General features: G+C 59.4%; 1 protein-coding gene across 1 annotated transcript in view; it reads right to left on the reverse strand.

Annotated features, from left to right (window-relative positions):
- Positions 1–4,566: 4,566 nt before the first annotated feature.
- The window catches only part of COL11A2 (collagen type XI alpha 2 chain), a 79,095-nt gene continuing 59,475 nt past the window's right edge, over positions 4,567–24,186 (reverse strand). Inside the window, 11 exon segments of the mRNA XM_078848402.1 lie at positions 4,567–6,305; positions 10,266–10,499; positions 11,346–11,414; positions 11,740–11,852; positions 12,413–12,683; positions 20,794–20,847; positions 20,943–20,978; positions 22,705–22,758; positions 23,200–23,307; positions 23,776–23,829; positions 23,924–23,977. Of these exon segments, the coding sequence (XP_078704528.1) occupies positions 6,156–6,305; positions 10,266–10,499; positions 11,346–11,414; positions 11,740–11,852; positions 12,413–12,683; positions 20,794–20,847; positions 20,943–20,978; positions 22,705–22,758; positions 23,200–23,307; positions 23,776–23,829; positions 23,924–23,977 (1,197 nt within the window). The 3' untranslated portion in view covers positions 4,567–6,155.

Genomic DNA, 24,186 nt, shown 5'->3' on the forward strand with positions numbered 1-24,186 from the left:
CCCCATGAAGCTGGGCAGGACTCTGGGGAAGTCTCCTTTCTGGGAGCAGCCTGTCTGCAGGACACACAGCTCACCCGGCTTCCACCTTCTTGGGTCTGACCTCGGAGCATTCAGCATCCTCTGCCCCTCCGTGCGCTTCCCACAGCGAGTCCGCCCAGGCGGGGTCCTGGGGAAGCCAGAGGGTCCTGCACCCCAACTTCGCAGTCAGACGTGACTCTCAGCCAGCCAGTAAAACAGAGGTTTATTAGACGACAGGAACATGGTCTAACACAGAGGTTGTAGGTGCAGAGAACCGGACCCCTCAGCTGGGTCCATTTTGGGGGGCAGTGAGCCCGACAAAGCCCTTCACTCCATGTCTCCAACCAGCCCCAAACTGAAACTCCCTCCAGCCCCTCCTCCTCTGGGCTTTGTTCCTTTCCCGGGCCAGGAGGTCACCTGATTCCTTTGTTCTCCAACCCTTCAGCTCTCACCTTGCAGGGGGGAAGGGCCCAGGCCATCAGTTGCCAAAAAACAGGGTGTCGGCCATTCTCTGTGTCCAGACCCCTGCACACACCTGCCCTCTAGGGCTCTGCAGTGATCATACACCCTTACCCCACCCCCTAGATACTTAAGAACTGCCTAGGGGAAACTGAGGCACCCCCACACTATGCAGAGGAATCATTAAGAACAGTCCCGCTTCGTCACACCCCTCACCTGGTTTCACTCCCCCCAGGGATGGTTCTGAGCCACTCCCAGCCCTGGGCCCCAGCAGCATCCAACACAGTCTGCTCCCGGCCCTCCCGGCCTGACTCTGCCCGGCGCCCGGTGATGTCGGGTCGGCGTCACGCTGCCCCTGGCCGAGCCCCGGAGGCGCTAACCCCAGCCCAGCGTCCTGCTTGTTGGTGCGTCAGTGAGACACCAGGGTCCCATGGGCGGGCGTTATTTCGGTGCCAGGGATTTTCCACCCGAAACCACCCGGCATCCGGGGACCTGGCCCAGCCCCACACCTGCACTGGAGAGGAATAAACTATGAGAGAAATGCAGCCCCGGTCTGTGTCCTCACCCCACTGTGCAGCGGGGGGACACTGAGGGCAAGCGACTTGTCAGAAGCCACAGAACTGTGATAGAACCCAGGAGTCCTGGTTCCTAGCCCCCCCTGCTCTAACCCACCAGCCCCACACCCCTCCCAGAGCCAGGACTAGAACCGATGGGTCCTGGATTCCCAGCTCTTAGAGTTACACCCCACTCTCCTCACAGAGCTTGGAATAGGACCCAGGAATCCTGTCTCCCCCCAACCCCTGCATGCTAGAGACAAGCATGGGGGCTGTCTGTCCATCTGGGGTGCTCAGTCAGAGGAGTGGGGCTGGTGTGGAATGAGGGGTCCTGGCTGAGGATGGGGGTTTGGAGGTGCTCAGGCTCGGGGTGCAGACGGAGGGACAGGCTGCGGGTCATGGATACAGACATCCCTGCCCAAGCAGGACCCCGTGCGGCCGGCTTTCCTGTGGGCGGGTTCTGGGGGTGTGTGTGGGGGGTCTGTCGGACACGTCCCCTCCCTCATGGGTGAGGCACGTCCCAAGAAATCAGGGCCAGCCTGCGCTTCCCCCGCTAGATTCCCCCCCCCCATGTTCCTGCTCCCCGCCCCCCTGAGCTCTGTGGAGAGGGTGTTGCTGCAGGGGTGAACGGAGCGCCCCCCCAGTGACGCTCTCAGAGACAGACACGGGTCGCAGCTCCCTGTCCCCACGGCGTCAGCAAATGCTGCTCCCTGCAGGGAGCCCAGCCCAAGGGATCCCCCTGCCCCACCCCACCCCGGCACAGACCCATAGCGAATCCCATCCCAGAGCCGACAGCCTGCCGCATGGGTCTCCATAGAGCAGGACCCAGTGTGAGCAGCAGTGGGGTGAATCCAGGGGGCTCTGCGAAGACCAGCTGCTCCCCCTGGGGCGGGGGTCAGGCCCTCTCCCCCCTGCCCACCCAGCTCGCACCCACCCAGCAACGGCTGCCACCAACACAAGATCTTGTCTTTATAGCTGGGTGTTTGCAAGGGACAGACCCTCCCCCAGGGCAGGAGACACATGGTCATCCCCACACTGGCCTGTGGATGTGGGGGACGCCAGCTGGGCCCCTCCGGGCACCACAGAGCCGGCTGAGACTCCGGCAGTGTCTAGCGATCGGGGGCCAAGCAGCCCCCCGTTCAAGGGGCTGGGTCGTCACGCCGCGCTGCCCGCCTGCTCCCCAGACATTGGGGCTCCTCAGGGCGTCCTGGGTCAGGCCCCCGGAGATGGAGGTGCCACACGTGGCCTCGGCACGTGCCCCCCCCAGTTCAAGGCAAGGGGCCTGCCCCACGCAGGGATGGAGCCGGGCTGAGGAGCAGCGGGGACGGGGGGCGAGACTCCTGGCAGGTGGCAGCGAGGGCAGCATCTGGAGTGCCGGGGTCGTTCGTTCAGGGCAGCACTGGAGAGCTGGGGGAGCTCGAAGCCCCACGGCAATGGGGCAGCCGGGGCCCAGCTGGGGGGACCTTGCTGGGGTGGGTGTGGGGGGGAAACGCAGTATGGGGGGAGGGGCTCAGTTTGACCCGAAACCAGCAGAGCACGTCAGCACACGCGGCTTCTCACAAAATCCAGGGGGTCGCTCAGCAGCTCGTAGCAGGATCGGGGCCTCTCGCCCCTGAGTGACCTGCCTGCGTCCCCCTCGCCTGCCGTTCTCAGCCCCTGGGATCTCCTTCCAGCTCCTCCCGCTGCCGGGACCCGGACCTGGCTGGGCGTTTCCCCAACAACCTGGGGCCTGACCACGCCAGAGAGAGGTAGGTGTGGGTGGGGGGGTCTCCTTCACAGAGCGTGAGCACGGGCGTGTACTTGGCGCAGTTCACCCCCGTCCCGGCCACCTGCCCCTTCTGCGGCATGAGGGAGACCCTGGCGCACGTTTACCTGGCATGCGCCAGGTTGCAGCCCCGTTCCGGCTCCTTTTAGACACTGTTACATTTCTGGTTGCACTTTTCCCCTCACCTCCTTATCTGTGCAGTCCCTACCCATGGCCCCACAAAGCCACGGTTCCTGGTCAACCTCCTCCTGGCCCTGACTAAAGTGGCCATCTACAAAGGCAGGGAGAGGAGGTTGGCCGATGGAGACTCCTGTGACCGTGGGCCTATTTCCAACCCTCAGTCCGCTCACACCTCCGGGCAGAGCTATTCTGGGTGGCATCCACTGACTCCCTTGATGCCTTGGAGCAGTGGGCGCTGTCCCCATCTGGTTCCCTTTGTTTGACCCTTTGACCGCACGCCTGTCCCTGTTATTTCATTAGTTGTCCCCCGAAATCATTTGGTTGCCAGGTCCTGTAGATCCCCCCCTTGAGCTGGGGGGGATTTTTTAGCAGTGGGTGGGCTTCCACCCGCCACTTCCTGGATCCCAATAGGACCAGGGGACCACAGGTGGAGTGATTTAGTTTTTTTAATTTTTTGATTTAGTTGGGGTTGGTCCTGCTCTGAGCAGGGGGTTGGACTAGGTGACCTCCTGAGGTCCCTTCCAACCCTGATATTCTAGGAGTCTATGAATGCCCCCCCAGACAGCTGCCCCCCCCAAGCCTGCACACACCTGCGCCCCCCAGGTGATTACCTGGGTCCTGCCACAGCTGCATGGCTCTGACTGACTCCAGGCTGAGGGTGGATCCCTCTGGGGCAGCTCCTCCCTGGGTGCAAACCAGCATTGCCATCGGGGGTGGGGGGGTGTTGCTGATTCACACCACTGAGTAGCTGGGCCATTTCCACACGTCCTTGTCATTGGGTGGGGAGGGGGGTCTCCTGGATCTCTGCGTCAGGCCCCCGACGGAAGCGTCCCGGCCACGGACATGTCTGGCTCCTGCTCCACAATCAGGAACATCTCAGCCCCGTGTAAATGGCTGCATGACGCACCAGGCAGCGGTGAATCAGGCTGGGCTTGGGCATAAAATCCAGCTGTGAGCGGCTGGTGCAGGTCACAGGCTGGCCCTGCAGGGGCCACGGATCTGCACGGGGGTTTGTTCATAGCCTGTATTTTCATGGGGGGTGAAGGAAAACAGAGCAACGAAAAAAGCCCCGGGATGGAGCAAAGCGCCCAAGCAAGGTGTGACGAAGTGGGACTGTTCTTAATGTTTCCTCTGAACAGTGTGGGGGTGCCTCAGTTTCCCCTAGGCAGTTCTTAAGTATCTAGGGGGTGGTGTAAGGGGGTATGATCATTGCAGAGCCCTAGAGGACAGGTGTGTGCAGGAGTCTGGACACAAAGAATTGCCGACACCCTGTTTCCTGGCACCTGATGGCCTGGGCCCTTCCTCCCTGCAAGGTGAGAGCTGTGGGAAGCGCACGGAGGGGCAGAGGAGGCTGAATGCTCCGAGGTCAGACCCAGGAAGGTGGAAGCCGGGTGAGCTGTGTCCTGAAGACAGGCTGCTCACAGAAAGGTGACTGCCCCAGAGTCCTGACTGGCTTCATGGGGAGCAGTTCCAGAGCATCGCCCAGGGACTCCGTGACACAGGGCAAGGCCAGCGGGAGGGTTGGGAGGGAGCCAAGGGGACGGGACAACAAAAATAACAACCCCCAAAAGCAGCAAAATTATAGCTGATATATTACAATACAACTTCCAAAATTACTTACAAACATTACACCGGCCGCCGGCTCAGCACTCCGGGGCGTGGGGGGGGGCTGCCTGTTAGACCCCGAAAAGCAACAACAGTCACCCCATGAAACGTTTGTCCGGCAGCCCCAAGAAAATGAATTGGGTTCCCCCCCGGCCCAGGACTGGCAGCGTCATGCCAGAGCGCATGGGCTCATTTGGGATTCAAAATCCGCAGCAGGGCCCAGACCCCTGTGTGTCTCCACGCCTTAAATAATATAATTAATTTAAAATAAAACAATAAAACCAGCGTCCTTCTCTTCGCTCCTCAGCTTCTTCCATGGGGGGAGGTTGGTGAAGGCTTTTAAATACACCCAGAGCAACAGTCACTTGCAAATAGCCGGGAGTGGGGGGATCTGAGCACTGTGGAGATGTTAATTAACAGGCTTTATTCATTATTTTAACTGATATGGGAGGGAAGGAGGAGCCCTGTCCATGTCAATTAATGCTAATTAGTACCAGGGGGAAGGGGGAGCACCCCACTGATATTAATTAATAAGATTTTCTCCTTTGATATTAATTAGTCCAATGGGGGAGGGGTTAGAGCCTCACAAATCAATACTAATTACCATAGTGGGGGAGGGGAGCAGAGAACCCTACTGAAATTAACATTTCTTCTTCCTTTGACATTAATTAGTGCCCTGGAGGAGGGGGACTGGAGCCCATTGATAGGAATGAATGAAGCAGAGGAATCCCAGCCGGGACCAGACCAGTGGGCCCATCGAGCCTGGCCTCCCGCCTGTGGCTGCTCTGGGTGGAAAGGGCAGGAACCCTGCAGGAGGTGACTAAACCAGTAATTAAATGAGCCCTCAGTGAGGAGGAAGTTTCCTCCTGACCCCATCCCTGCAGGCCAGCACCTGCCCTGAAGCATGAGGGTCGTTGTCACTGCGACAGGTGTCAGCACTGTGGGGAGGGAGGACGGGAGCCCACTGGTGTTAACCCAGGTCCTCTGTTCACGATGCTGCCCGGCCCAGGGGAGCCAGCCACACTGCTGACATTAATTAACTCTGGTTCGCTCACAATGTTCAATAGACATTAATGGCTTTGCTCCATGGTCAGAGGGGAAATTGGGGTACCGGTTCCACCATTTCGGGGTGGCCCCAGTCTGGGGTTAGAGTTGAGGGGCTCTGGGAGATATGGAGGGTGTACCCTGAGGCATTCTGGGAAATATGGCCCATGGGCTCTGAGGGATGTTGCTGGGGCATTCTGGGACCTCTGGCTAGAGGATTGTGGGAGGGGGGATGTGGGGCTCCGAGGGATCCCACCAGCGCGTGGGTGTAATTGCCCCCCCTCTCTCTACACGTTAAAATACAGGTGGGCTCTAAGCGGTGACGTCTCTTCGGTGCCTCTCTCCGGTCCCTGGTCCCAGCAGGAGACGGCAGCGGGTGCGTTGGTCTCGGTGGCTGTGGGTGGTCATGGCGTGTCCGTCCCTCAGGTGGCCAGAAGGCCCCGTAGCTTCGCTGCTCGGGGGATGGTGGGGCCTGGGCCAGGCTGGGACGTTCCCTCAGGGGCCAGGGCAGGGCTCATGGGGGTTTGGTCCTAGCCCAGGAAACAGGCGGGTCCCACCTCGAACCCAAACTTCTGGTTAGGCTCCCCAAAGTCCGTGAAGTGCACGTCCAGCAGGGGGAGCTGCTCCACGCGGGGCGTGTTCACCTCCAGCACCGTCCTGTCCGGGCCCTTCCGCAGCTGCTGGGGGGGCATGGGGAGGGTCAAGCCGCGGGGTCAGCGGCTCCAGGGCCTGTTCCTGCCACAGGCTCCCCGGGGGGCCTCTCGCTCCACTGTGACCCAGGCTCTGCCCTCTGTTCCTGGCATGGACACCAGCCTGTCGCCTCCTTCTCCTGCATGCCCCATCCCCTCCCTCTGCCGGGGTGTCTGCCTAGCCCTGGAACCGACTGTCTGTTCCTGCACCCGGCGTATTCATCTATCGATCCATCCTCCCCTCCCTCGAACCGGGGCATCTGCCTAGCCCTGGAACCGTCTGTCTGTTCCTGCACCCGGCGTATTCATCTATCGATCCATCCTCCCCTCCCTCGAACCGGGGCATCTGCCTAGCCCTGGAACCGTCTGTCTGTTCCTGCACCCGGCGTATTCATCTATCGATCCATCCTCCCCTCCCTCGAACCGGGGCGTCTGCCTAGCCCTGGAACCGTCCGTCTGTTCCTGCACCCGGCGTATTCATCTATCGATCCACCCTCCCCTCCCTCGAACGGGGGCGTCTGCCTAGCCCTGGAACCGTCTGTCTGTTCCTGCACCCGGCGTATTCATCTATCGATCCATCCTCCCCTCCCTCGAACCGGGGCGTCTGCCTAGCCCTGGAACCGTCTGTCTGTTCCTGCACCCGGCGTATTCATCTATCGATCCACCCTCCCCTCCCTCGAACGGGGGCGTCTGCCTAGCCCTGGAACCGTCTGTCTGTTCCTGCACCCGGCGTATTCATCTATCGATCCATCCTCCCCTCCCTCGAACCGGGGCGTCTGCCTAGCCCTGGAACCGTCTGTCTGTTCCTGCACCCGGCGTATTCATCTATCGATCCACCCTCCCCTCCCTCGAACCAGGGCATCTGCCTAGCCCTGGAACCGTCTGTCTGTTCCTGCACCCGGCGTATTCATCTATCGATCCACCCTCCCCTCCCTCCGCCGGGGTGTCTGCCTAGCCCTGGAACCGTCTGTCTGTTCCTGCACCCGGCGTATTCATCTATCGATCCACCCTCCCCTCCCTCGAACCGGGGCATCTGCCTAGCCCCTGGAACCGTCTGTCTGTTCCTGCACCCGGCGTATTCATCTATCGATCCACCCTCCCCTCCCTCGAACCAGGGCATCTGCCTAGCCCTGGAACCGTCTGTCTGTTCCTGCACCCGGCGTATTCACCTATTGATCCATCCTCCCCTCCCTTGAACCGGGGCGTCTGCCTAGCCCTGGAACCGTCTGTCTGTTCCTGCACCCGGCGTATTCATCTATCGATCCACCCTCCCCTCCCTCGAACCAGGGCATCTGCCTAGCCCTGGAACCGTCTGTCTGTTCCTGCACCCGGCGTATTCATCTATCGATCCACCCTCCCCTCCCTCCGCCGGGGTGTCTGCCTAGCCCTGGAACTGTCTGTCCATTCCTGAGCTTGGTGCATCTAGCTGTCTGTCTGACGTCTGTTCCTGCACCTGGTGCATCCATCCGTCTGTCTATTGCTACACCTGGCACGTCCACCTATCTATCCATCCTTCCCTCCCTCACCCTAGTGTGTCTATCTGGTCACCCAGCCACCCCTCTGCGTATCCCTCTGCGTCCTGGAATCCTATTGTCTCTATCTGTCCCTCATCCCCACTCCGGCTCCCGGTGCATCTGCCCATCCCCCCCCGCAACTGTCTGGTCATCCAGCCTCCCTCCTAGTGTATCCATCCATCCATCCCTCATCTCCTCATCCCTCCATCCATCCCTCCCTCCCTCCCTCCTCCATCCATCCAGCCTCCCTCCTAGTGTATCCATCCACTCTCCTCAACCCTCCAACTGTCTATTCACCCATCCCAGGGTATCCATCCTGTGACGTTGCACTCTATATGATTTTATGAAAATATAATAATGAGTGTTAATATGTAACTGGAATATGCTTCATGCAAAAGGTCTCTTGTAAGGTATCATTACAAAGATTATAATCTACTGAGTGTGGTCATCCTATTTGTATGAATGTATCATTCTTGTATCTGAAGCTAGAAATATGAAATATAACTCTGAGGGCCTATTGTAATTATGCCAAGTGTGGGCCATTAATGGTGGTTTGGAATTGTGATGGCTCCCATTAACCAGGACAATTGACTGTAGATGGCTCTGTTTACTTGTAAGTCTTCCGGTATACCTGTGGGCTGGCAAGTGGGTAATGAAGTCTTACAGTGCCATGTGATCATGTCACCTGACCTGGAATCCATCTTTAACCTGGTGCTTTTCCATTGAGAAGGAGGGGTGAGAACCCAGAGAGGGACAAAGGATTCCCACCTTTTGCAAAAGATATATAAGGGGGTGGAACCGAACAAAGGGGGCTGCAGTCATGAGAAATCCCCTCGCGACCACCTGAGCTGGAACAAGGGCTGTACCGGGGAAAGGGTTGTGCCCAGACTAGGAAGGCGTCCAGACTGTGACAGAAGCTTATTGAAACATCTCTGAGGGTGAGGTTTTACCTGTAATCACTTTTTTACTGTATTAGGCTTAGACTTGCATGTTTTATTTCATTTTGCTTGGTAATTCCCTGTGCTCAGGGGTAGTCTCGGCACATCAGCCAGCAGTTCCCAAAGGGGGTTTCTGTGACCCACCCCGTCACAGTGTTCGAAATCCAATGGGGTTTCCCTGCACAGGTTCAGATCCTGTTCGTGACGCCACTGTGACGGGCTGGATCACAGAGACCGACTCTGAGCCTGTTTTCCCCATCAGCTTGGGATGTCAGTGCCCTGCCTGGTCGCGCCAGACACGCCAGCCTGCTACAAACACAGACCCACGTCTGAACCACGTCTCCCACAAGCTGCAGGCTTAACTGAAAACAGCTTAAGAAGTGCTCCTGTCTCCAGCACTCGGATACCCAACTCCCAATGGGGTCCAAACCCCAAATAAATCCGTTTTACCCTCTATAAAGCTTATACAGGATAAACTCATAAATTGTTCACCCTCTATAACACTGATCGAGAGATATGCACAGCTGTTTGCTTCCCCAGGTATTAATACATACTCTGGGTTAATTAATAAGTAAAAAGTGATTTTATCAAATACAAAAAGTAGGATTTAAGTGGTTCTAAGTAATAACAGACGGAACAAAGTGAATTACCAAGCAAAATAAAATAAAACACGCAAGTCTAAGCCTAATAGAGTAAGAAAGTGATTACAGATGAAATCTCACCCTCAGAAATGTTCCAGTAAGCTTCTTTTACAGACTAGATCCCTTCTAGTCTGGGTCCAGCAATCTACTCACACCCCCTGAGGTTACTGTCCTTTGTTCCAGTTTCTTTCAGGTATTCTTTGGGGGTGGAAAGGCTATCTCTTGAGCCAGCTGAAGACAAAATGGAGGGGTCTCCCAAGGCTTTATATAGTTTCTCCTTGTGGGTCTAAACCCCTCCCTCCCCCTGTGTAGAATCCCCTCTACAAGATGGAGTTTTGGAGTCACATGTCCAAGTCACCTGTTCATGCATGACTCAGTTCTCTACAGGAACGTTCCCAGGAGAGCTCAGATGTGGACTGGTGTCTCTCAAGGTCCGTTGTTCGCCAAGTACTTCCATTTACCTGAATAATCCCCTCACGCTATGTTGACCAGATCTGCCTTAGGTGCTTCCTACAGCAAACACTTTACATAGAAGCACAGAGCCAACACTCATAACTTCAGATATAAACATGGTCCATGCATACCAATAGGATGAAGACTTCAGTAGAACATAACCTGTGCAAAGGTGTGTTACATGGCATATGTAGCGTAAAACAGATTCCAGTTATGTCATATTTACACTCATAAGCATATTTCTATAAAGCATTATGGGGTGCAACGTCACATCTCCCTCCCTCCCTGTACCTCCATCCCAGTATATCTGTCCCTCCCCAGACCTCCACATGCTCCCGTCTCTCTCTTCGCCCCCTCCATCCCAGCCTGTCCCTCCCCCGGCTCCCCTCCCCGGGCCCCGCTCACCGCGCAGCCATCGGTGAGGGCCGTGATGTAGGGGCTGGTGTCGTAGCTCATGTCCTCCTCGTTGGCGCCCCGGAGGCGGAGGGCACGCTGGTGGCCCCCAGAGGCGGCGCTGCCCCAGCCCACCGAACGCTGGCAGTGGTAGGTGAAGTTCTGCCGGGCGGCCACGCTGAGCAGTCGCAGGAAGGTGAGCTGCACCACGCCCACCGGGCGCCCGTCCGCGTCCACGTAGGAGAACTGGGGGCCAGGGACACGTTAGGGGGAGACGTATGTTGTGGCCACCCCCCCGCACTCCCTGCTCGGGGCAAGGCGCAGGGAGCCCCTGCCTGGGGGGCACTCAGTGGGCATCAGAGTCTGTGTGCTGTGGAGAGGGGCGCCAGAGGCAGGGAGAGAGATGGACAGAGCCCAGGACAGACGGATAGACAGAGCTACAGACGGGTTTCTCTGGTACGGATCTGCCACACCACAGACAGAGGGACTCAGGGCTGGACAGACATTAAACAGGCGACTAGCAGGGCAGACGAGACTCCAGGTGGATCTAGGGACGGGTAGCTTCCAGGACGGGTAGCTTCCATCCAGCTTGGATGGATCAGATAGAGGAGAGCCTGGGGGGACGGGCGGGGAGGTGAGGATCTAGGACTGGGGAGATACACCCTGGGGCCTGGGCACAGAGGGGGATTCCAGCGGGGATGAGGGGTGAGGATCTAGGACTGGGGAGATACACTCTGGGGGTTGGGCCCGGAGGGGGATTCCAGGGGGGATGAATGACAGAGGAGTTTGAAGGCTGGCTGGATGGACAGACGTGAGCTGGAGGGGGGGGTGCGGTCACTGGAGACCCCCCCTGCAGACCCCAGGTGTCAGCAGGGGGTCAGTGTTGGAGCTGCAGGGTACAGGAGGTATCTGCACACACGCAAACGCTGGGCCTGTCTCTGGGCCTCATTCACAGGGGCCAGGGCCGTGTATGGGGGTGCGAGGTGTATTATCAGGGTGCAGGATCCCCGGGACCAGGCCGCCTGTTGGGGTGACCCTGGCGGTTTCACCGAGCCCAGGACACGCCCACCGGCCTCCCAGCCCGGCTCTCACCTTCCTGCCTTCCTGGAACTGGCTGAACCAGCGCGGGGGCTTCTCCTCCTGCCACGCAGACATCTGGACCTGGCAGGGGAGACCCAGAGAGACGGGCTCACGGGGGGCTACACCACGGGGGGCTACACCACGGGGTGCCCCACACGCGTGAGCCTGTCTGGGGGCGAGGCTGGGGCTAAATCCTCCCTTCGGCCAGCCACAGCTGCTCCAGTGCCAAAACCAGACAGCGGCGTCTTGGGGTGGTTATAACAGGAGAGAACCCAGGAGTCCTGGCCCCCAGCCCCTGCCCCCTTGTTCTAACCCACCAGAGCCCACTCTCCTCCCAGAGCTGGGGAGAGAACCCAGGAGTCCTGGCTGCCAGTTCCCCCTTCCCCTGAGCTCCCATCACACTCACCACCTGCGTCTCTTTGGTGGGGAAGAGGCAGGTCTCCCCGCCAGCCGAGAAGTCGCAGTGCACCTTGAAGGAGTCCCGGGAGCAGCCCTCGTTGGGGTCGATCCAGTACTCGCCTGGGGGGCAGAGAGGGGGTGTCAATGCACAAAGAATCCCCTTTATTTCCCCCACTGAGCCACCCCAGCACCACGGCCCCCTAGCGCCACCCTGGGGCATCAGGCCAGCTCTGACTGCCAGGGGAGAGCCCCCTGCTGCCCCCTGCCCCATTCCCTGCAGCCCAGCCCCCCCAGTGCTGCCCCGGGGCAATGGGGCCAGCCCTGACTCCCTGGGGAGAGCCCCCTGCTGCCCCCCACCCCGCTCCCTGCAGCCCAGCCCCTCAGTGCCACCCTGGGGCAATGGGACCAGCCCTGTCTGCCTGGGGAGAGCCCCCTGCTGCCCCCCGCCCCGCTGCCTGTAGCCCAGCCCCTAGCGCTGCCCTGGGGCAACGGAGCCAGCCCTGACTGCCAGAGGAGAGCCCCCTGCTCCGCTCCCTGCAGCCCAGCCCCTAGCGCCACCCTGGGGCAATGGGACCAGCCCTGTCTGCCCGGGGATGGCCCCCTGCTGCCCCTGACCCGCTCCCTGCAAAAAAGGCCCCTAGCACCGCCCCGTCTCCCATCAAGCCCAGCCCGGCGCTCACCGTCGGGCAGGTCAGGGTGGCAGAGCCGCAGGTCCTGGCAGGTGCGGGCCGGGTTGTCCTGGGTGCCCATCGGGTGCTTCATGTTCTCAATTTCCAACTTGAGGGCGTTGAGGGAGCCGAAGATCTCATCCATGCCGCCCGCGTGGCCATGGACCCCGTCCGCCACCATCCCCTCCCCGTCCTCACCCACCAGCTGGCTGGCGTCGATCGACCTCTTGCTCTTCTTGGGCAGCTGGATGGGCAGCGGCTGGATCACCTCCCCGGGGGGGCCCTGCTCCGGCACAGCATCGTCAGTGGGCCAGGGGCCAGGCGTTGGGATGGGGGTGAGCAAGGGCAGGGACAGTGTGGGGCAGGGAAGGAAGGGGCTGGGGGAAGAGTGGTACAGGAGGGGCAGGGAGGGATGGGGGCAGGGAGGGAAGGTGGTGGGGAGGGTAGAGGGTGGGGTGGGGCAGGAAGGGCAGGGTAAGTAATGGAGCCGGGAAGGGGGATGACGCTGTGAGCAAGGGATGGGGGGGGGCAGGGGGAGTGGCAGAGAGGGATGGGGGTGTGAGGATGTGACGCAGCAGGGAGGGGGGAGTGTTGACCTGGGAATGTGCCCTGGGGATGGGAGACCTGAGAGCCTGTCACCTGAGCCAGGAGGGGGAGGGGGAGGTGACACCTCTGCCCAGGAATGTGAAGAGAGTGAATCCCAGGAAGAGGGGTGCAGGGCCTGGACTCCCCCACACTCCGTGACAACTGGTTGTAGCGGTGGGATGTACTGCACCCCGTGAACGGCGCTTCCTGCAGTAAGTGACTGGGAAGCAGTAAAACGAAGGGGAATTGAAGGCGTGCTGAAGAGTCAGAGAGAGACGGTTTCGGGGGGTGGTTAACCCCTGGGAGTATGTGACCAGAGAGAAGAACTTTTGCAGTAACAGGGTCCCCCGCGGGATCGCAGTGAGTGGTCCCACGGGCGGAGGAGTCTGCAGCTCGACCCTGGCAAAGAGGTGGTGACCTCAAGAAGGACTGGCACACGAGGGGTTTTTCCTGGAAACTGCCGGCCTGGCCTGCGAGTGGCCAGCAGGGAGATGTACGCTAAACGCCTGAAGAGCGACCTGGTGGAGCTGTGCAGGCAGAGGGGGCTGCGCATCGGGAGGTCCACCAAGGAACAGCTGATTGCCCAGCTGGAGGAGAGGGATCGCTTGGATGACCCGATCCCTGTCCCTGAGGGAAGCCGCCCGGCAGACGCAGCGTGGGCCCTGGGGCCTGACCGGGCTGGGAGGGGTCAGACTGCTGCTGAGGACATCCCGAGACCCTTCCTACCTATGTCCGGGGGAGGGGTTGGGGGAAGCCCAGCGAATACCGAGGGCACCCTGACCCCGGCAGCCAGCAGGGGATCCTCCTGGCGGAGCTCCCCATCCCTGGAGCAGAGGCGGCTGGAATGGGAGAGGGAGATGAAAATGAGGGAGCTGGAGGATCATGAAAAACAACGTCAACATGAGCAAGAGGAGAAGGAGCGGGAACGTAGGCATGGGCAGGAGGAGAAGGAGAAACAACGTCAACATGAGCAGGAGGAGAAGGAGAGGGAGCGTCAGGAGAAGGAGAAACAAAGACAGCATGAACTGGAGCTGGCCAGGCTGAGGAGCAGTGGGGCGCCGGCTGTGGTGAGTGCGGGGGGACCCAAGACGGCAAGGAACTTTGATAAGTGCTTCCTGGCCCAGCGGAAGGAGGGGGAGGACATAGATAGCTTCCTGACGGCCTTTGAGAATGCCTGTGAGCTGCACAGGGTTGACCCCGCAGACAGGCTCCAGTTCCTCACCCCCTTACTGGACCCCAAAGCCGTGGAGGTGTACAGCCGGATGACAGGGCCGGAGGCAGGGGACTATGAACTGTTCAAACAGGCCCTGCTCCGTGAGTTTGGGCTGACCCCCGAGATGTACCGGAGAAGGTTCCGGAGTCAGCGTAAAACGCCTGAGGTCACCTACCTACAACTGGCCAACCGGATGCAGGGATATGCCCGCAAGTGGGCAGCTGGGGCCCGAGCTAAAGAGGACCTGCTGGACCTAATCGTACTGGAGCAACTGTATGATCAGTGCCCTTCCGACCTGAGGCTGTGGTTGGTGGACAAAAAGCTCGAGAACCCCCAGCACGCAGGGCAGCTGGCCGACGAGTTTGTGAACAGTCGGTCAGGGGGTAGCCGGGAGGAGCCCCAAAAGAACAGCCCCCCCCGATGCAGAGAGAGGGTCACCAGGGGGCCTCCCAGTGGGGAAATAGGGAGAACCCCCTCCCAAGGGGAACGCCTGGCGTCGGGCCCCTCCGACCCGCTCGAGGGGACCAACGTGACCTGAGCTGCTATCACTGTGGCCAGAGAGGCCACGTACGGTCCCAGTGCCCCGGGCTCAGGGACAAACTGAGCAGACCCATCCTACCCAGGGTTAACTGGGTAGGGACTCAGCTGGACGAGGGGCAGACGACCCAGAAAAGGGGGGCTGCCAGTTTACCACCTGCTCAGGAGGGAAGAGTGCCCCAGGCCAGCTCCGCCAGAGGGCTGGAGGCTCTGGACTCAGGGTGCTCGGTTTACAGGGTGGGCGCGGGGCTGTCCCTCCGGAGAGAGTGCCTTGTTCCCCTGGAGGTGGGTGGGAGGAAGGTCAATGGATACTGGGATACGGGCGCGGAGGTGACGCTGGCCTGGCCCGAGGTGGTGGCCCCAGATCGGGTGGTGCCCAACACCTACCTGACCCTGACGGGGGTGGGCGGGACCTCATTTAAGGTGCCCGTGGCAAGGGTACACCTGAAATGGGGGGCCAAGGAGGGCCCCAAGGATGTGGGGGTACACCACCATTTGCCCACTGAAGTTTTGATGGGGGGAGACCTAGAGGAGTGGCCAAGCAAGCCCCAGACCGCCCTGGTTGTGACCCGTAGCCAGAGCCGGCGAGGGGCACTGCTCCCTGACCTTGGGGAGGATACCACACCGGAGGCGCAGGACCCTTCCCTGGTGGGGAGGGAGCGCTGAGGGGCACGGCTCAGAGAGGCTGAGGCCTCAGACCTGGCCAATGAGGGGGAACCGGGCCCCATCCCTTCCCCAGCCGCTGAGTTCCAGGCCGAGTTGAGGAAAGATCCCTCCTTGCGGAAGCTCAGGGACCTGGCCGACCTCAGGGTGGTACGGACCATGAGGAGAGGCTGCCAGGAGAGGTTCCTGTGGGAGAAGGGGTTCCTGTACCGAGAATGGGCTCCCACAAGGGAAGCAGAGTCCTGTGGGATCAGGAGGCAGCTGGTGGTCCCCCAGAAGTATCGCCGCAGGCTCCTGTACCTGGCCCATGACATCCCCCTCGCAGGGCACCAGGGAATCCGGCGCACCCGGCAGAGGTTGCTACAGAACTTTTACTGGCCCGGGGTCTTTACCACGGTCCGGCAGTATTGCCGATCCTGTGACCCCTGTCAGAGGGTGGGGAAGGCCCGGGACAAGGGGAAAGCGGCTTTGAGACCTTTGCCCATCATAGAGGAGCCTTTCCAGAAGATGGCCATGGACATCGTGGGGCCTCTCAGCAAGACGACCCGGTCGGGGAAGAAATACATTCTGGTGGTGGTAGATTTCGCCACCCGCTACCCCGAGGCAGTGCCCTTAGCTTCCATTGAAGCAGACACCGTGGCCGATGCGCTCCTGACCATTTTCAGCCGAGTGGGGTTCCCCAAGGAAGTCTTGACAGACCAAGGCTCCAACTTCATGTCGGCCCTGCTCTGGTGCTTGTGGGAGAAATGTGGGGTCCGGCACGACTGGGCCTCAGCTTATCACCCCCAGTCCAATGGGCTGGTGGAGAGGTTCAATGGGACGCTAAAGATGATGCTGAAAACCTTTATGAACCAGCACCCGCAGGACTGGGACAAGTACTTACCTCACCTGCTGTTCGCATACAGGGAGGTGCCCCAGGAGTCGACCGGATTTTCGCCTTTCGAACTGTTATATGGCAGGAGGGTGAGGGGCCCCCTGGACCTGATGAGAGACGAGTGGGAGGGGAAGGCCACTCCCGATGGAGAGTCAGTGGTGGAGTATGTCCTGATCTTCCGAGAGAGACTGGCTGAACTCATGGGCCTGGCCAGGGAGAATCTGTCCAGAGCCCAGAGGAAGCAGAAGGTCTGGTATGACCGCACGGCACGGGCCCGTGCCTACGCCACCGGGGATCAGGTGATGGTTCTCATCCCAGTGAGAAAGAACAAACTACAGGCCGCCTGGGAGCGCCCTTTCAAGGTCGTCAAGCAGCTCAATGAGGTAAACTATGTGGTGGAGCTGTCGAACCGGGCGCACCACCGCCGGGTGTACCATGTGAATATGATGAAGCCATATTATGCCAGGGGGAATGTGGTGTTGGCCGTGTGTGGACAGTGGGAAGAGCAGGGAGATGACCCTTTAGTAGATCTATTCCCTGGGACCAGAGCTGGTTCCCCCCTGGAAACAATTCCCCTCTTGGATCAGCTAACCCCTGCCCAGCAAGCTGAGGTCAGGGGGGTGCTGCATCCCTACCGACAGCTGTTTTCCAACCAGCCTGGACGCACTAATCTGACTGGTTTCAGAGGAACAGCCGTGTTAGTCTGTATTCGCAAAAAGAAAAGGAGTACTTGTGGCACCTTAGAGACTAACCAATTTATTTGAGCATGAGCTTTCGTGAGCTACAGCTCACTTCATCAGATGTTTACCGTGGAAACTGCAGCAGACTTTATATACACACAGAAATCATGAAACTATTTCACATTTGGGAACAATGTATACCTTCAGATCAGCGGCACTGCTATGGGTACCCGCATGGCCCCACAGTATGCCAACATTTTTATGGCTGATTTAGAACAACGCTTCCTCAGCTCTCGTCCCCTAAAGCCCCTACTCTACTTGCGCTATATTGATGACATCTTCATCATCTGGACCCATGGAAAAGAAGCCCTTGAGGAATTCCACCATGATTTCAACAATTTCCATCCCACCACCAACCTCAGCCTGGTCCAGTCCACACAAGAGATCCACTTCCTGGACACTACAGTGCTAATAAACAATGGCCACATAAACACCACCCTATACCGTAAACCTACTGACCGCTATTCCTACCTGCATGCCTCCAGCTTTCACCCTGACCACACCACACGATCCATCGTCTACAGCCAAGCTCTGCGATACAACCGCATTTGCTCCAACCCCTCAGACAGAGACAAACACCTACAAGATCTCTGTCAAGCTTTCTTACAACTACAATACCCACCTGCAGAAGTAAAGAAACAGATTGATAGAGCCAGAAGAGTTCCCAGAAGTTACCTACTACAGGACAGGCCTAACAAAGAAAATAACAGAACGCCACTAGCCGTCACCTTCAGCCCCCAACTAAAACCCCTCCAACGCATTATTAAGGATCTACAACCTATCCTAAAGGATGACCCAACACTCTCACAAGTCTTGGGAGACAGGCCAGTCCTTGCCTACAGACAGCCCCGCAACCTGAAGCAAATACTCACCAACAACCACATACCACACAACAGAACCACTAACCCAGGAACTTATCCTTGCAACAAAGCCCGTTGCCAATTGTGCCCACATATCTATTCAGGGGACACCATCACAGGGCCTAATAACATCAGCCACACTATCAGAGGCTCGTTCACCTGCACATCCACCAATGTGATCTATGCCATCATGTGCCAGCAATGCCCCTCTGCCATGTACATTGGTCAAACTGGACAGTCTCTACGTAAAAGAATAAATGGACACAAATCAGATGTCAAGAATTATAACATTCATAAACCAGTCGGAGAACACTTCAATCTCTCTGGTCACGCAATCACAGACATGAAGGTCGCTATCTTAAAACAAAAAAACTTCAAATCCAGACTCCAGCGAGAAACTGCTGAATTGGAATTCATTTGCAAATTGGATACTATTAATTTAGGCTTAAATAGAGACTGGGAGTGGCTAAGTCATTATGCAAAGTAGCCTGTTTCCTCTTGTTTTTTCCTACCCCCCCCCCAGATGTTCTGGTTTAACTTGGATTTAAACCTGGAGAATGGTCAGTTTAGATGAGCTATTACCAGCAGGAGAGTGAGTTTGTGTGTGTATGGGGGTGGGGGGGATGTGAGAAAACCTTGATCTATGCAGGAAATAGCCCGACTTGATTATGTAAAGAGTTGTCACTTTGGATGGGCTAGCACCAGCAGGAGAGTGAATTTGTGTGGGGGGGTGGAGGGTGAGAAAACCTGGATTTGTGCTGGAAATGTCCCACCTGTTGATCACTTTAGATAAGCTATTACCAGCAGGACAGTGGGGTGGGAGGAGGTATTGTTTCATGATTTCTGTGTGTATATAAAGTCTGCTGCAGTTTCCACGGTAAACATCTGATGAAGTGAGCTGTAGCTCACGAAAGCTCATGCTCAAATAAATTGGTTAGTCTCTAAGGTGCCACAAGTACTCCTTTTCTTTTTACTAATCTGACTGTCCACCGGGTGCAAACAGGGTCGCACCCGCCAATAAGATGCTCCCCCTTCCGAGTCACAGGAAAAACTGCTCAGGACCTGGAAAGAGAGGTCCGGGACATGCTGGCTTTTGGGGGTGATCCAGCCATCTGCCAGCCCTTGGGCCTCGCCGGTGGTGCTGGTCCCCAAAAAGGACGGGTCAGTCCGGTTCTGTGTGGACTATCGGAAGCTCAATGCCATCACTGTATCTGATGCCATCACTGTATCTGATCCCTACCCCTGAGGCCAGACGAGCTCCTAGACAAGCTGGGAGGAGCTCGGTACCTTACCACCATGGACCTTACAAAGGGCTACTGGCAAGTGCCGCTGGATGCAGATGCCCGGCTGAAATCGGCCTTTATCACCCCTCTGGGGCTCTATGAGTTCCTGACCCTGCCTTTCGGCCTCAAGGGAGCGCCGGCCACCTTCCAGCACCTGGTGGACCAGCTACTGAGGGGGATGGAGAGTTTTGCCGTGGCGTATATTGATGACATCTGTGTCTTTAGCCAGACCTGGGAGGACCACGTGTCCCAGATTAGACAAGTGCTGGACCGACTCCAGGGGGCTGGGCTGATTGTAAAAGCGGAGAAGTGCAAGGTGGGGATGGCTGAAGTATCCTACCTGGGCCATTGGGTGGGGAGCGGCCGCCTAAAGCCGGAACCAGCCAAGGTGGAGGTGATCAGAGACTGGCCCGCTCCCCACACCAAAAAGCAGGTCCAAGCCTTTATTGGGATGGCAGGATACTACCGAAGATTTGTGCCCCACTTTAGCACCATCGCCACCCCCATCACAGAGCTATGCAAGAAGGGGAAGCCAGACAAGGTGGTCTGGACTGAGCAGTGCCAGGAGGCTTTCCGGGCGCTGAAGGAGGCTCTGGTCAGTGGCCCAGTTCTGGCAAACCCAGACTTTGACAAGCCCTTTGTGGTATTCACCGACGCCTCCGACACGGGACTGGGGGCGGTGTTAATGCAGGAGGATGAAAAGGGGGAGAGACACCCCATCGTGTACCTGAGCAAGAAGTTGCTACCCCGGGAGCAACACTACGCAGCCATCGAGAAGGAGTGCCTGGCCATGGTGTGGGCCCTCAAGAAACTAGAGCCCTATCTCTTCGGGCGACACTTCACCGTCTACACCGACCACTCTCCCCTGACCTGGCTGCACCAGATGAAAGGAGCCAACGCCAAACTCCTGAGATGGAGCCTGCTCCTGCAGGATTACGACATGGACGTGGTCCACGTGAAGGGAAGTGCCAACCTGATAGCGGATGCGCTGTCCCGGAGAGGGGGCCCCGAACTTCCCCAGATCACTGGTCAGCGTGACCCCGCTCAGTTCAGTCTCGAAGGGGGGAGAGATGTGACGATGTGACTCAGCAGGGAGGGGGGAGTGTTGACCTGGGAATGTGCCCTGGGGAGGGGAGACCTGAGAGCCTGTCACCTGAGCCAGGAGGGGGAGGGGGAAGTAACACCTCTGCCCAGGAATGTGAAGAGAGGCCACAGAAGGGAACCTGCTGGGTGGGTTTAGTTTCAGTTTGGGGCTGGGTGGAGGAACACAGGGAACCCCAGGGCTGGGGTCTAAGCTCCCTGCTCCCCCAGAAGAACTTGACTGAGGGGTCCTGGGTGTACCCACAAGCTCTGTTTTGGACTGTGTTCCTGTGGTGCAATAAACCTTCTGTTTTACTGGCTGGCTGAGAGTCTCAGTGAATCCCAGGAAGAGGGGTGCAGGGCCTGGACTCCCCCACACTCCGTGACAGGGGGGCAGGGCAGGGCAGGGGGCAGGGTAAGTAACCGAGCCAGCAAGGGGCACGGCGCTGTGAGCGAGGGATGGGCGGGGACCAGGGGGAGCAGACAGAGCACAGGGAACAGACGGTGTGAGGCAGCAGGTCAAAGGGAAGCAGGGGGGGAGTGGGGGGTGTCACTCACCGGGTGTCCAGGGGGGCCGGGGACACCTCGCTCGCCCTTGGGGCCGGCTTGTCCCTGGCAGGGAGAAAACAGAGACGTCAGCTGGCTGCAGGGCTGACGGGGGCAGGGGGAAGGGCACCCCCTGCTGGGGCACCAGGGACAGCACTTACCGTGGCTCCCTTCGCACCCTTGGGACCGGCTGGGCCCTGCAAAGCAATGACAGGACAATCAGAGACACGGGGGGCTGGGAGTGGGGGGCGCTGTCAGCCCTCAGGCAGGGGGAGGGGCGATGTGACAGGATCGCCCTCTATTCACACCCCACTGTAATGCACCTAGTGAGGTCCCTTTGCACACCAGTGACTGGCTGGTCCGTGAGCTCACGGGGCCCCATGCAGCCATGTCGTACGCACGTCACGGACAGGCTGCAGTCACGACTGACAGGTCTGGGGTGGCGACAAGGACAAGGGCTCGCGTCCAACCCAGCGCCGTCCGAGCTTATGGGCCAGCACCTAGCAAGCGGCTGTGCTCTGGCACGGACGGGGCAGGAACAACCAGGGCTGAGGCCAGGTCTACACTGCAGACTGTATCGGTGTAACCACATTGCTCAGGGCTGTGAATAATCCACCCCTGAGTGAGGCAGTTACACCGACCTGCCCCCGTGTGGCCAGCTCTGTCCTGGGAGAGCTTCGCCCGCCAACACAGCACCGGCCCCTCAGGGAGGTGGATTAACTCCACCGATGGGAGAGCTCCCAAGTGTCGACGTGCCCTGAGCTCAGCTCACCCGTCCCACCGATTCCATGTCCCCTCACTCCGGGGGACAGAGCATTATCTAGGGGTCCCCACGGGAGCGCGCATGTCACAGGGGCTGAGCTATCCAAGGGGGGGCGAACATCCTATGCTCTCACTCCCTGCCCAGCTCTTTCACCTTTGAGGACACAAGAAACCAGCCGTCGGCCCCTGGGATAGACCCCGACCTGGTGCTTGGCCAGCAGTGGTTAGAGACCACGCCCAGCCTGTTAGGGTTCGATCTGGGCAGCATTTTATCTTTATTCTCCTGTGACCATCTGACCTCGACACCTTGTCACCAGGACTCACTGACCACCTGCCGCTCTGTAGTGAACAAAGCTTCTTCTATTGTTTATTGACCCTAATCCTGGGCTGCGAGCTGTGTGGGTAATGCCATCTGTGGGGCTACCGGCTACATGAAATCCCCTATCGGGCCTGTCCAGGAGAGGGCTGGCAGTGCAGAACACATGGCCTGGGGTGCAGACCGGGGCGGGAGCGGGCTGGGGTCACCCTGCAGCACTAACCCAGGCTGGTGGGGCCGGGCGTGACCTGGGCGTGGCTGGCAGTGCAGAACACACGGCCTGGGGGGCAGACCGGGGTGGGGACCAGGCTGGGGTCACCCTGCAGCACTAACCCAGGCTGGTGGGGCCGGGCATGACCTGGGCATGGTTGGCAGGCGGTGACTGTATCCAAATCTCGGGGTGGGACCTGCATGTGGCTGGATAGTGCAGAACACACGGTCTGGGGGGCAAGCCGAGGCGGGGAACGGGCTGGGGTCACCCTGCAGCACTAACCCAGGCCGGTGGGGGCCGGGTGTGGCCTGCGAATGGCTAGCAGGTGGTGGCTGTACCCAGCCCTCGGGGGGAACATGCATGCTGGGGGCTAGTTGTGGGGGGTCCAGGCTGGGAGCTCCAACAGCAAGGCACCGTAGGGCACCCCAGGATACCGGGCAGCCGATGACAAAGCCCCTGCCCTAGTCTGGACTGCACCCCGTAGTGTCACGGGCATGTTACAGGGGATGCCCAGACACAAGGGTAAGGGGCAGGTGACAAAACGGGGCCCATTACAGGTGATGCTCAGACAGGGGGGCCATGGGGTGAGGCCCAGACCCACAAGTGGCACAGGGGAAGGTCAAAGGTCACTCACAGGAAGGCCCGGGGGCCCGGCAGGTCCGATGGGGCCGGTAGCACCAGGGATCCCCTGCAGGGACGAGAACAGAGAGCAAAATTAGCGCAAGAACAGAAGCACCCCAATTAACCCCTCACAGCCCAGACTTCACAGGGGCTCCCACGCTCACCCCCCGTCTGCCCTGGGTCCAACACAGCCTCCTCCCTGGGCAGCCCTGCTCACCACACCCACCCTCAGAGCAATGATTAGAACCCAGGAGTCCTGGTTCCCATCCCCTCTGCTCTAACCCACCAGACCCCCCACTCTTCTCCCAGAGCCAGGGATAGAACCCAGGAGTCCTGGCTCCCAGCCCCCCCTGCTCTAACCCACTAGACCCCACTCCCCTCCTAGAGCTGGGGAGAGAACCCAGGAATCCTGGCTCCTGGCCCCCCAAGCTCCCACTGCTCCCCACATGGCAGGGGTCTCTGGCAGGGGGTCTGGCAGTGGAGAACTCCCCCCCACCCCAATACTCACAGTCTCTCCTTTTGACCCCAGGGAGCCCTGCGGGCCAGGCAGGCCCCGGTCTCCTTTCTCTCCCTGCTCGCCTGGAGGCCCGATCAGACCGATCAGACCAGGATGGCCCTGGGGAAAGACAGACAGTGGTCACTGCAGGACAGACAGATGGGGGAAGGCATCGAGGGCTGTGTGTGGGACAGCCTGGGCGTGTTGATACGGACAGTGTGTGGGGAGGGGTCTGTGCGGGGTCTCTGTCCCGGGCTCTCACACACCCTTGTGCAGGCTGTGGGACGTGCACCCCAGGGATACTCGCACGCTGTTGTGCTGATGTGCCTCGTTCACACAGGCTTGTGTATCGCTTGTGCCACACTCGTGATGTGCGTGTCGTGGGCGTTCCTGACTCTCGCTGCGTTCACCGGCACTGTGCACCACGTGTGCGCTGGCATGTTCCCGGGCGCTGCGTGGCGTGGGCTGGTGTCACGTGGCACACGCTGGTGCACACGGGTGCACGGGGCGTGTATCATTCCCCCCCACCCGCTGGTGTATTGTGCGTTCACACACAGGCTGTGTGCCCCCCGTGTGCTCCCCGCTCACCTTCTCTCCTTTGGCTCCGGAGTCCCCTTTGAGGCCGGGCAGCCCCGGGGGGCCCTGCAGGGAGACACAAGCCGACGGGTTAGCCGGGGAGGAGAGGGGGCTCCCCAGCTGGGGATGCTGTCACAGGGGAGGGCAGAGTCACACTCACCACAGGTCCCGGGGGGCCCGCCTGGCCCGTTGCACCCGGCTTGCCTTGTTCTCCCTGCGGAGGATGGAGAGAAGAGGTTAGAGCTAAACGCTGCCCTGACCATGCCCCAGGGTTGCCCCCCACAGCCCAGCCCCAGAGGCCCCACCCTGCTCTGGGACTCCCGGCCTGGAGGCAGGGGTCCTGCTCCCCACCCTTCTGGGGCTCCCCAGTCGGAGGCAGTGGGTCTCATGTGCTGACTGCCCTGGACAGGCCTGCAGTGGGGA

This window comes from Lepidochelys kempii, chromosome 14 (genome assembly GCF_965140285.1).
Source record: "Lepidochelys kempii isolate rLepKem1 chromosome 14, rLepKem1.hap1, whole genome shotgun sequence".
Taxonomy (NCBI): Eukaryota; Metazoa; Chordata; order Testudines; family Cheloniidae; genus Lepidochelys; species Lepidochelys kempii.